General features: G+C 36.1%; 1 protein-coding gene across 1 annotated transcript; it reads right to left on the bottom strand.

Annotated features, from left to right (window-relative positions):
- Positions 1-158: 158 nt before the first annotated feature.
- Positions 159-10,201, bottom strand: LCTL (lactase like). Its single transcript, XM_040601493.1, has 13 exons — positions 9,989-10,201; positions 8,742-8,902; positions 7,154-7,241; positions 6,791-6,897; positions 6,365-6,493; positions 5,734-5,829; positions 5,015-5,069; positions 4,766-4,927; positions 3,778-4,052; positions 3,291-3,417; positions 2,641-2,840; positions 2,036-2,099; positions 159-737 (listed from the first exon to the last, which is right to left on the bottom strand). Exons 1-13 carry the CDS (start codon positions 10,125-10,127, stop codon positions 622-624), a joined length of 1,719 nt encoding a protein of 572 aa, XP_040457427.1. The 5' UTR covers positions 10,128-10,201; the 3' UTR covers positions 159-621.
- Between the last annotated feature and the right edge of the window lie 3,183 nt (positions 10,202-13,384).

Genomic DNA, 13,384 nt, shown 5'->3' with positions numbered 1-13,384 from the left:
AGTTCCCTCGAAACAAAACTAGAGAGACAGGAGTCATTAGTTCAAATTTGAACAATTGTTGCCTTCAATTAATCACTTCAAATAGTTCTTTTCCACGCATAAATAGTAAGGTATATATTATCCTAGCTTTTAGACGTGCATGACAAACTAATGTTTGAACAGTGCTCTTGGAATATTTAAATGCTTTTCAATTTTAAAATTATGTGTCTGTCTGTCTTCAAATAGCAGTTACATGCTAATTAAAAGTATTGATGAACAGATTGAAATCAGAATTTGCAAGCGGCTTTTAGTTACTTGAAATTTCTACTGTCAGGATTTGAATCACTGTAATCTTAGTTAACTATTTTCCTAGTGAACAAAGTGTATAGTAGTTTAAAAAATAAGAAGAAACAAAATCTGCTACTAAAAATTAGTAGAAAGTAATGCAGAAAGAAAATGTACTTTAGGTTTTGGTTTTAACAAATTATATTTTTGAGAATTGAATAGAAAAAACTTAAATGGATAAGTGAAGTAGTATTTCTTCACAATGGTATAAAAAGGCATCTGTGGTAAACTAACAGATATAATCACAGTTGCATTTTATTTATTATGCACAATGAAGATGTGTGTAGGCGTGCAATTTTAACTATGATTTCGAAGGTAGAATATTAGTAGGACAATACTGATGAGTATGCAGAGCATGAAAACTGTAGGAAGAACAATCTCTGTCACCATTTCCATGTGAGTAATCAGGGAATCTAAAATTTGAGAAATGAGTAATACGTAAGAAGTTTAATCTTCTGGAGTATGGTAATTGTGAACTTAGAGTTTCCATAGATAAAGGATGTTTTTGAACGTTTATGGCAAAAATTCTTCTGTTAAATGTTGACATTGGCATAAATAGCAAACAAAACAAAGAAAATTCTGTAGGTCTGCAAAAGCTGGAGCAAATCCATGACAGTTCCCTCTCCCCCCGCACCCCCCCTTTTTTTTTTTTTATTTTATTTTTTTGAAGATATGTCAGTGCTCGAAGGGCTACAGAAACTGTGCTTACTATGAATTGGCTTCAGTTCATTAGCAGTATTCTACTGTTCCTTTGATTTTTCTTCCTTCCACCCCAAGGGAAGGGTAGAAAAGAAAATTGTCAAAGAGAAATCCTTGGGAAGCACTTCAGACTTTTTATGATTGTCTTGTAGCTCTTTGAAAAACTAAATTAGTTTTATTTTGTAGAATTTTACTCCACAGATAAGCCTCAAACAGTTCAGTAAACACAATTAATTCACTTAGAACATGTAACTCGGCAGTTGAGGCCAAGTAGGATAAAATTAGGATGACTGTTTTGACGTTTTTCTACCATGTGGAATTTATCTCATCCTTCTCATGAGGCTTTATAATACTTCATCTTTCTTAAAAGTTTCAGAAAACCATTGTGGTAGACTATTCTTCTAGTTCAGGAATTAATGAAAAGTCCTGAATTACACTGGGGAGGTCTTAAGTGAGATGGATTAGCTTGGCACTGTGGAAACTGCAGGGAAAGTCTGCTGTATTAAGTATTCTTGAGCAGCTGCTCTAAGTCGTGCTGGTATTAGCTTTGTTACCAGGAGTATGAAAGAGCAGAAATGTGGCTTAGCAGTACCTTAGGCTAGTACTTAGTCCATTTTTTTTTATAGTTCTATTTTATATAGCAGTCAAACATTTAGAGATTTTGTTATCTGCATGGTTGTTTTGATTTGTCTGGGTTTGTTTTCTGTTTGGAAGAGCTTTTAGCACTTTCATTATTTTAAGGAGAATGCTGCCATCCCTAGTCTTAATCTTAAATAGTGACTCTTCGAGTTTGTGGATTCCATTAATATCCAAAGTTGATCTGTTTAGGTACAGTGATTTTAGTTGGAGAGAGTAAATAAAGAAATTTTGGTTAGAGGCTTGTTGTACTTGAAAACTGTTGTATTTTCAGGGAGAAAATACCTTTTAGGACCTGCTAATTTAGTATTCCAGAGAAATTTTAAATCTGAAAGTTACATAATATGCTTTTATAAAACAGAAGACACATCATTACCTGTAGCAAGGAGTTGGTGTGCGATAGAGCAAGTGTCCATGGCCTTCCGATACCAATTTTCCACCTGAGAAGGTTGACATATAGCAGTTCTATTAAACTGTAACATTCTGTCTCGTTCACAGCAGCTTCTTCTCTGTCCTTGAACATTTATCCACTACAATTGCTGCAAAACTATTTTATTCCATTAACACATGATTTTCTGAAAGTTTCTCTGTATCTTTGTGATTTTTATTGCAATATATGTCTAATAGTTAATTGTTTAATAGAATTTTTCAAAGCACGTAATATATTCCATATAATTTTCCAGTAAGGTAGCACATATGTGTAACTTTCTGCCTAGAAATCTGGCAGAGCACTGGTAACTTATGTTTCAAAATTTTTGATCGCATCTCTGAAGTCCAGTTAGAGTTCATGAAATGCTTTAGAAACAGTGATTGAGGCTGTTTCCACTTTCTCTGTCTCTTCTCGGCCTGTGCCTAGTTCACATCCCTAATTCACAGAACCAAAGTGTCATTTCATGTACTGTATTCCTGCAAGTTGTTTCATGGAATTCAATGTGATATTTGCCCATATATCAAAGAAAAAAAATTAGCAATTGACGTCACCTGTCTTGGATTTGGGAATCCATTTGCACTGATAATCTTTTTATAATATTCAACGGATGCCTTTGGGTATCGTGGTTTGTTCTTGTTTTCAAAATCAATGTGATAAAATCCAAATCTTTCAGAGAAGCCTTTGTTCCATTCAAATTTATCCAGCAGTGACCAGGCAGTATAGCCTTTGATATTAACACCGTCCTTTAGAGCTGTAAACAGAACACAGATTATTCTGTTAAACTTGTTGCCTGTGTTCATCATCCTTAAAATATGGTTCTGTAGGTGTTTTCTTTTATACCAGAAAGAGATGGGAGTGGGGGGGAATGGCAAGTATAAAGTAATTTAGATTATTTGAAAATGTTATCTTTAGCTTAGAGGCACTAGAGCTCTGTAAGAACTGTAATAAGGTGCAATTTCTCCATTCTGATAGTGGAAACCAATGATCTATTACAGTATTAAATCTCATGTAGGTTACTCTATTTATTAGCATCAGTATGTTTGGCTAGATTGTCATTTTTGTGAAAACTTACCAGTCTAGTTTGCCATCTTATTTGATCTGTGAATATTTCTCTATGATGTCAAATACAAGAGCAAAAAAATAACCAGAAGGTGAAAATGCTCAAAAAGCTTATGCACTGAAAAGATGTTTTTAAAATTACCTTTCAGTATTTCATTAATATATCCTTTCAGATACTCCATCCGCCATTCATCGCACAGTTGAGTATGCTGTGCCTTCTCAGAAACTCCATTCTCTGTCACATAAATGAGAGGGTTCCCATACTGTGTCTGCAAGCAAAGATATGTTTAGACAGTGTCATATAAACAAAGTCATCTTATTTTGACAGAACATGAGATTCTTAGTAAAATGCATTAAAAGCCATTTACTAGGCTTACTTACAGTTACCTGTAGTAAGAAGAATGTGTAACTAGGAATTTAAGTTAGCTATGGTTTTTATTTTAAAATTACTGAATTCTGTAGTTTTCTGAAGTGAAATTAGGGTGGGTTTTTTTGGCAAAGAAACTTCCCAGTATGACAAGACATAAATATAGGTAAAGCTGTTGAAAATCTAAAATGCTCCTGCAGCTTCTGTCTGTAACCAGGCGTTATTTTGTTTGCTTTCTTTTAAAGATTTACTCTGTAATCACCTTAATGAAATTGAGTAATCTTCTGAATCCCCAAGGCACAGAATATAACCATTTAGATCCTGTAGCTGGCCATTTTGGGTCCACCAGTTCAGCCAAATCACGGTCAGTGTGGTAACTGGACACTTGTAGAAAGGGAAAGCTCTTCTGTAGAACATAACGAGTTGTAAAATGACCTATTCCCAGGAAATCCGATGTGCCTTTAATATAGGTTTTCTCTTGCACTGAGAAAGTTGGTAATCTTGATGTCCCCAGGCCCTGCTGGGCACTCTTCCTACCTATCAAAATAATTATAGGAAACATACTTCTGAGGAGCACAGAAATTTGTTTTCTTTACCTCACCAGCAATAAATACGTTTTTCCTGAGCTTAGTGTTAGTGTAGAGGGGCTCTTTAGTTTGATTGCTTTTTTTAAGATTAAATAATCTTTTGTCCTTTTGGTTTGGAGAAGTTGGGTGCAATACATGGAGAAGACAGTGAATTAAAGTGTGTTTTTTTCCAAAGAGCATGGTAAATGTCAACAGAATGATTGGAAATATAACATGACAAGAACACAGGCGCTTTGCTGCTGGGTACGTTGCCTGTCTTCTTCATTCTGTGAAACAAAGATAGTGGAGCCCTGTAGAAAGGCAAGCTTTACAGATGAGAAACTGCTGGTTCCTTGTCCTTAGGTGAAAAATCCAGAAAAATATTTACCAACTCTCTCCCTGGCTTGATTAGGCCACTAAAAACTGTGACTGAAAAGTGAGGTAGTTGCTTGCTTTGAAGTGTGGAGCGCTGAAATGTGCAACATTTGGGCTCAACAGCAGCCTTGCTTTTCAGTTCTAGTGTGTTCCCCGGACTGGTCAGGAGCTGTGGCTGGCCCATGGGCTGCTTAGCCTTGTCTCACCGATGTCCTCATACCTGACTAAATGACACGTTGGTCAAGGGGTATTCTGTTGTGATATGCTGTGTGTAATTTATTCAAGTTCTAGTCGGTTACTGGGGCTTACCTACATAATTCTTCATAACTTCTGGATAGTCTCCTCTGTAAATTGGATTTGCAAACCATCCCAAATGAAACTGTATGTATCTTTCAGCAGCGTCTCTATCTGTTTGGCTATGTGGATCAACAGGTTCACCCCAACCACTAGTTAGGGAAATTCCAACCATACCTTAAAACACAAAGTGATAATTCTGCAGTTTATGCATAATCTTTAAGCCCTTAATAGAAGCATAATCACAGAATGAATCCTTATTACCTTGCTGCTCACTACGCCATGTGTTATTGTAAGAGTGCCATACCTTTGCGTGAGTCTGTAAGTTAAAAGAAAACATAATCATATGCACATTTTACTCTGTTACGCCGTGGTCAGCATAGAAAGCTAGTGAAAATCAAGAGCAGTTTTTACCCTAAGGTGTTCCTGAAAATATCACGTAATTTCTTTTATGTATATTGTGAAAAACTTATTTCATATAAGATGTCAAAAAAGCATTTAAGCAAGATTCCCTTCCTAAATTCCAGGAGGTCTCCATGAAGATAACACACAGCATTCAGTATAGTGTCCTGTCCAATGTCTCCAGTCTTTGGGTGTCTTTGCCTAATTTATTCGGGCAAATGAAAGTTTATTTTTATGAGAGCTAGCTTTACTGAAGTCACACAGAAAATTCAAGTCCTTTCAGCAGGTCAGTATTTTACTCCTTGTTTCTAGAGTAACTCTGATATTTTCTTATTCAACCAGTTTGAAACATACTGTAAAAGACACTTAAGTTGTAAAGAAAAATCTTAAGTTGTTGCAACAGTGTCACATCAACTACCTTGAATATGCATGGGGGGCTTAAAGTCAGGTGGCAATTTCGATGTGCTATTTGGAAATTGCATCATTGCAAAACTGTATTACCATTTAAAGAATCAAAATAACTATCAGTCTGCTAAAAATTCTTAATTTACACATACTTTAAAGCACAATTTTAGTTTTACTTTAATTATATGGTGTGCTGCTTTGTATGCTCCACATCCACCGAGCTTCAGTCCTGGTGCATGTTCTCCTGTTTCATAACCCTTTTCAGCAACTGCCTACAAATACACAGAGTCGTTATTCTCAGAACAGCAGAGGTAGTGAATTTGCTGTCATCCTATGGGCTTAGGTCCTGTGCTCTTCTGCACAGTCTGTCTGCGTCTCAATCTCTCTGTCCTCTCCAATCCCCTTTTTCCTTTCCCTCCCCTTGGTTTGCATCTACTACCCCACTGCTTGGTTGATAATATGCTGTGGCTTGTTAGTGACTAGTTAGTGGGCTGACTTGCCAGTTTGCTGTTCCCTGATGAAATGCACAAAGGGCAAGTTATAACTGCACCTCTGATTTCTGTGCCTCTCTCCTCTCCAGCTACTGATTTTTCAACATTTCACTGGAATTTCATTGATTAAAACTCCGTCCATGTGCAGAATCTGGCCACTGAGACTTTTTGGGCACAAAGACTAATGGAATAAGTCTCTCCCTTCCCCGTTCCCTTTCCAATTTTTAACTTGCTTTTCTGTAGTGTCACTTTCATAGAATATTGGGAACAGGACTGTGTAATGGGAGCGATTGGAAGGAAAGCATTGGTGACTTACCCAAGGATTACTAAAAGTAATCCAATGTTTCACTCGATCGCCAAACTTCTCAAAACACAGATTTGCATAATCATTAAAATAATTTACCATGCTTATATTTTGCCAGCCACCATACTTGTCTTGGAGAACCTTCATAAATAAGAATTTCAAGAATCAATAATGTTATTTAAAAAATAACATTTCTTATTAACAAAGACTGTTATTTATATTTCAGTAGCTCAGAAGATTTTTTCAAAACTTCAATGTATATGAACTACAGTATATATAAAATGCAAATGGATAAAAAATTATAAGTGCATTTAAAAGCATACAGACATCTTTAAACATTTTTCTAAAGTACGCATAGTCCTTAAACTTAGAAATAAACTTCCTTTCCTATCAGAAGCATTTGTATTAGAGATTTCACTAATTTAAATGTTGTCCAACCTGTGGAAGATCCCAGTGGTAGAGGCTCACGATAGGGATAATATTGTTTTCCAGAAGACTATTAATTATATCATTGTAGAACTGTATTCCTTTTTCATTCAGTTGCTCTGCTGATGAAATGCATAGACAAGAAGTTACCTAGGTTTTTCAAATAACTGGAAGAACAGAAATCTGAAAATTTTAGCCAAGGAATTTTACATTACAGTGATGGTTGTGCTGTAATGGATGTGTGATAGTTAAACTTTGGTCTGCAGACAAAGAGAAATCTATTTAACAGTAACATTGAACAGCTATGGTATACTCATGAGTAAAATTACTTGCCTACTAATACCGGTAAGAATATGGTGAAATTGTTATGCTTACTTTTGATGCCAGTGGGCATAATCCGAGGCCATGAAATAGAGAATAGGTAGTGATTAACTTTCAGCTCCTTCAGTAACTGAATATCATCCTGTGAAAAGAAAATCCAATTAACATAGCTGAACTCTGAGCAGAATAAAGATTCCATCAGTTATTTTTTGCATTTGTATTGAGATGATGGCTTTTTCTACCTGTATTCTTCCTTTTTCTTGTATGTTTCTTCTTGACTCCGAAGAAGTCCTGTAATATTTGTGTTAACAACTATAGAAGCTGAACATTTTCACCACCAAATAGAGGACAGAAAAATGTGTTGAGGTGTTCTGCAACACAATTACGTCAGAATTTGTGATGTGTATGTTTTAAAAATAATACAAACCTTTAAATCTTGACCTCAAACATTTCAGCTTAGGCACAAAAACATGATTATGCAGGCTATTGTTTACTGTCTCATACTGGAGTTAGCACAAACAAAAATATTCAGTGCAAATACATGTTCTTTTTCGAAGTAATAGTGTATCTTCAATATTAAATTAAATTAGAAATTGATGGTATGAGCCAATGCAAAGAGAATTATGATGATGAAAGCAGAGGAGTGTTTTTATATAAAAAGGATCATGTAACCGAACACACACAAGCAAATTTTAGAAAGTATCTCAAAATACAAGCCCACAGTAGCAAGTAAATGTTGAAATGCTATCATTTATGTCTGAATCCTCTCTGAAAAATAGCCCTTGTGATCATTGTGTCAATCTCTTTTGATGCAACAGCCCAGTGAGCGTCAGAGTTCCAGCCTCTCTGTGGGTTTTTATTAAGCTGTTCTTTCAAGCTTTTACTTGTTTGAGAGAGATCAAATGAAATCTCCCATTTTAGGATAGTAAGGCATAATTAGTTTCTTTCTTCTTGGTTCTTGCTGAGACCTCTGGTTCTCCCTGGGATTTCATTATGTGCAAAACCCTCAGTGGAATATGACTTTTATCAAGTTAGTTGAAATTCCAATTAGGTAATATTGGCTTATCACAGTCATTTGGATTCCTCTTGCTGTGTATCTCTTTCCTCCAGGACAGTAATTCTGAAATTGTTTTTTACAGTTTTAATCTTAGAAACATATTGCTAATAGAGCTTTATTGATTATTTATTTGTTATCCATTCAGAAAAATGGAAAACATTCAAACCGAATTTTAAAGCCCCTAATGGTCTTACTATTCTTAAATATACATAGAAACCCTTTCAAGCTGCTCGAACACACACACACAAATGTTAATTTTATTCAAAGCTCAGATGTGTTCATTGTTGTTCTAACTAAGCATTTGAACTTCCCACAAAATTTAGAATATTTCTTTGGACACAATAATCTGGAAAAACTGAGACATATTTGGGAAGTACTGTGGTATTATTGATTCTGTAGGATTATTAGGAAAAAAAATTTACTAAACTAATTGAAAATATCATCCCTTGGCTTCCTAACTTAAATGAGCCTATAGAGCAACTGAAGTATTTCACCTTTGCTGTTATTTCAAAATGGGAAATCAGTATCATGAAATCATGAAAACAAATGAATGTTTCTAGAGGGATAGTTCATCTTTAACAATACCTTAACTTTGTAGTAGCTATCACATGCTGAATCTCCTGTTTCGTTTCTAAATGTTTTCCCTTTCTTGTGAGTAAAAGCATCCCAGATACTTGGTCCTTTCCCATCCTTGTCCCAAGCCCCTTCAGTCTGGTATGCAGAACTTCCAACACCCCATAAAAAACCTAAAAGTAAAAATAAGTGAGTTACGATTTAAAGTTTCCTGCATTCATACTAAATTTTCATATGAGAAAGTAATTGATAACACCTTTACAGCTGCATAGCTTGGTGTGAAATGAGCATGATTGAATACCTACTGAACAAGAGGCCAATGTTTTCTATGTCAGACTGTATCGGTGTGTATAAAGGGACTGTCTGAAAATGTGGTCTAGGCTAAAGGTATCCTTTTCTGAGGCACTGAAAAAAAAGTCTAATTCTTTCATATATTAAACCTTGTTACTATAATTTTGCAGTGAGGAGGCATGGACAGTGTGGCAGAAGTGTCTCACTGTAAGAAAAAAATAAGGTTCTGACATAATTTCTGCTTGCTAGTTTTTCTGGGGTTTTTAACATGTAAAAGTTTAGCTGTTATGTAAAATATATAGAAAGATTCTGGATTACTTCCCTAGTATTATACAAAAGGACACGATTAATACATTTCATAAGCCACTTAACTTGAGCATGAAAACAAATCAGTGCCTGTATCTTTTTAGTTTTGATTTTGGTTGAATGAAATGTGTGAGTATAAACATATGTTGAAGAAAGGACAGGGTTTCATAAAGCAGTACTGAAGGGTGAATTAGATAGTACTAAACAGCTTGAAACAAACCCAATGTGATTATTTCACTCATGTTCATTCTTACGTTAGCTGCATCTGCATAACAAAGGATATTTTTAGTTTATAGTTCTTCAGTAGTGGTAGATAATATATGAAAAAGGAGAAGAGTTCTCAGCTGTGATTTTTGTTATACCATGCATCTTAATCACAGACAGGAAAGGGAGATCTGGATTTGAAGTATTAATCTATTAGCATTTATTCTTGAGATTACTGTTTTAAGTGACTATATGAAATGCAGGGTTATGCGAATCCCTGTATTTCCAGAGCTAGGTGCAGAAGGTGATATTAAGTGTGTATTCTGCAAGAGTCTGAATCTTTGTTTCTGTCATTTCAGTGAAAGAACAAGGAAAACCTTTTGGTAGCTTGCTTGTGCACACACACACATAGGTCTAGAGCATTATAAAACCCGCCATCAAGTGTAGTTCAAAAGTACCAGCTGGAAAAGTGCCATAATAGAAAGAGCCTGGATTATTCTTTGTCCACTGGAAATCCTCAGCTGAATTCAGCTGTATTATCGGCACAAGCATACACCATATTCTCAAAATGTAAATCTTCATCGCTGTTAATTTCATCACTGCAAACTGTTCTCTGTAAGTTCCCACCTGATAAAATAGAAGAGCATTGTCAAGTATTGCGGGTCTACAAAGTAGGCTTAGGGTGATCAAAAGGGAAAAGCTTATTTTTTACACTGAATAGGTACAATTTTCATTGAAGGCTAAAAGCAGTGCTTGCGCAAAGTGGAAGATGCAGGTAAGCTTCTGGCAGGGTGATGAAAATGGATGAAATGCATGCTTACAACTATTAGATGTGCTCCCTGCATATTTTCCATAATGTTACTTATCTTTACTATATTCTAAACGTCTCTTTGTTGGTAGCTGTTTTGTTCTGGATTTCAGACTGTCCCACCAGTGTCAATAACTACAGCCCTGCAAACAGTGGTTGTGAGTGGGAGCAAGAAATAAAAGTGCATATGCTGCTAGCATTTTGTCACCTAAATGTGTAACGGAAACAAACCTTGTGGAAGTTGAAAAAGAAAATTAGTACTTGCAGTTGTTGCAGTTTTCATAATTGCAACTTTTATCTTGATGATATCCCTTTTATCCAGTTACAGCATCAATTTAAGATTTTAACTGCTGAATCAGGTTGAACTATTGGTGGGATGACCAATTGCAACCATTTAAAATAAAGTTTCAGAAGGGCTTTGTAGAATGGCAGTATTTTCCCAAAGGATGTATTTTACATTCCTGAGCCTCTGTTGGTGAATTTGAAGATGGGGTTAAGGGTGAGGAGAAGTAGAACAAATAACATTAAAAATAATCATATTTTGCACTGGAGCATTGTAAGAAAGAAAAAATAGATCCGAAGCTTTTAAAAGGAAACTGGGACTACAGGATTGCACATGTACTCTAAGCCAGTGAGACACAGCATTTCATAGTCTTAGGGATCCCAAGAGCAGGTAAATGAAGGTCTGAAAACACCACATCCGTGCCTGCCTCTATGAAACCAGCCTTGCTGCAGTCTTTGTGCAACATGCAAGAAGGGAACTGCTTTGTACACAGCATCTCTTCTCATCAGCTCCTCTTGCACAGCCCTGGGGCAAATGACAGAATGAGGGTGGAAAAACCACCTTCGGAATGAGGTGACCCATGGGTGAGCCTGCTGTGTGCTTTTTCACTTTCTCTGTTAGGAGATGTCAGTAAAGGGAGAGACTGGCAAAACAGAGCTAAGCAGCAATTTATTTTTTACTTGCTTTTTACCATGACTTTGTAGCATCTGTCTCCTGCACATAAAAAGTTAGGAACTGCACCAAAGCCTGATGGGAATCTTTGCCCTGACTTCCCTGGACTGTAGGTCAAGCCTCTAGTGATCTGTGATACCAAATCCAACCAGCCTGTTTAATACCTGTGTGGCTTGCAGGTTGATTCATGATCAAAATGAAAAAACAAGTTTGGCTAAAACAAAAAGGCAAAGGAATCACTTTTCAGAGCATGTAATAAATGTATGACCTCACAGACCTCTCGTTTTTCTGCGCTTGTTAAAGAGCTTTCCATATCTCCTAATTAACACAGGAACTGCACAGCTGGTTTGGGAAAATGTATCTACTTCAACATCAAAAGCCTTTAGCCTTGGATTAAAAGAATCTTTACCTCTTTATTTCTATTGTGAACATTTAGATTGCAAGGGGCGAGGGGGAAGAGAGCAGGCTACAACCATTTAAAAGATCCACAGGGTCTAAATAAGTTTGTATTTTGAATATAGAAGGTTGCAAATACATGTGATTTTAATTTAGGCACTGCCAGTCATATCTAGCTCTTCAGCATAGTCAATAAATTAGTTTATTTTTAGAGTTGCCCTTTGTATTCTTGTTAGCAATAACTGACAGTCATATGAAAAGAAGCAAGGAGCACAGAAAAATTTTTCACGAGGTGTATCGTTGGTTTCTATAGCAGAGGCATTAACCCTATGGGCATAGGAGGACTATGCTTTTGCAGGGGTGTTGGTATTTCTGTTCCAAAGTTCGAGCATAGCTTTAATAACATTTTAGGGTGTTTATTATCATTTTAGACATTTGTAACTATCTGATTTTTATTTTGGGTAACTCACTTGGAGCTAGGAATAACAGTTGAATCAAAATCAGTATTTTTTTTTTCTCTTTAGCTTGATAACTGTATTAGAAATAGTTTCAGTACTTCAAGAATTGCTCAAACACAAGAAACAAGTTTTTAAGCAAACAATTTTATACCTGTATTGAAGAACAGTATTATTTTATGCACCATTCTCTGTGGAATATTCTATCAATTACTTTTCAAATTAATACATACTTTTTGGAACTCTTTATTGCTCCATTTTTCTGGCACATACCTTTACAAATACAGTAGAAGACACAGCTATTCAAATAGTGCAAAAAGGTTCATCAAGTTTAGGCTGTAAGGCTGGTACTGTAAAGCACTCTTTTGACTCTCTTGTTCTCTAGCAGCTGTGTTACCTTATACCCTGGTTATAGATTTATTTTCATTTTCCCCAATTTCTGACTTACCTGGTGTTCTTTGCAATGGATGTGTCCCAAATGGGAGATTCCTCTGAACTGCCAGAAATTTACTAGGGCGTTCAGAATAAATTTACTTTCACAGAATAATTGCACAGAATTAATCCAACTGTTACAAAAACTCGGAGAAACATCTAGTTGAAAACAGCATTTTGTTCACTTACAGCCAAAACAAAAAAGAACAATCCTTTTGTATTCACAGCAAATGCTGCAGGAAAAGGTTTAGCTTAACCGTACGAATCTTTTAGCAATGAGGTATTTTCCTTTGTAAGCAAAATTAGCTTTGCGAAAGATCTATACGTTCATACATAATTGCACTTGCTCTTGATTTGGGTATTTGTAGACCTTTTTCTCTCAGTGCAGTTATCCGTATCCTAGATGGTATTTGGCAGGGAGATCTCTGGGAGATTTTGTGAGGCCAAGCGTTTTGTTATTACATGGCATAATTTTGAATCAGATATTTAGGATGCAGTCTTGAAAAATAACATGCTTTTTCTTTTCTCTTGTTTCTGGAAGAATTCCTTATGGTGATGTCTTTGTGGAAAAAATAACTCGCCCAGTCCTGGAGGTCAGCTGTTCAGCTTGAACTACAGCTGCTCATTCTTTAGTTCTGCGAGTTACCATGCAGTCCCCCCTCAAAGACAGTGTGCATTGAAAAGACTATCAAATGAGCACACCCATTCTAGGGCTTGCTGGGCTGAAAACGTGGTTTCAGGCATTGCAGCTCACCTGATGACGGACAAAAAGGCCTTCTCTGCCGAGAGGCGGGGGCGAGCCTCCCAA

This window comes from Falco naumanni, chromosome 7 (genome assembly GCF_017639655.2).
Source record: "Falco naumanni isolate bFalNau1 chromosome 7, bFalNau1.pat, whole genome shotgun sequence".
NCBI lineage: Eukaryota > Metazoa > Chordata > Aves > Falconiformes > Falconidae > Falco > Falco naumanni.
This window is presented reverse-complemented; position numbering and strand designations above follow the sequence as displayed.

Excerpts from the sequence above, each read along its gene's own strand:
- LCTL (XM_040601493.1), bottom strand. The coding sequence starts at position 10,127 with ATGAAATTAACAGCGATGAAGATTTACATTTTGAGAATATGGTGTATG. Across the intron at positions 6,494-6,790 it reads ACCACTGGGATCTTCCACAG|GTTCTCCAAGACAAGTATGG; the intron begins GTTGGACAACAT and ends TTATTTATGAAG. Across the intron at positions 4,053-4,765 it reads AGTTATGAAGAATTATGTAG|GTAGGAAGAGTGCCCAGCAG; the intron begins GTAAGCCCCAGT and ends TTATTTTGATAG.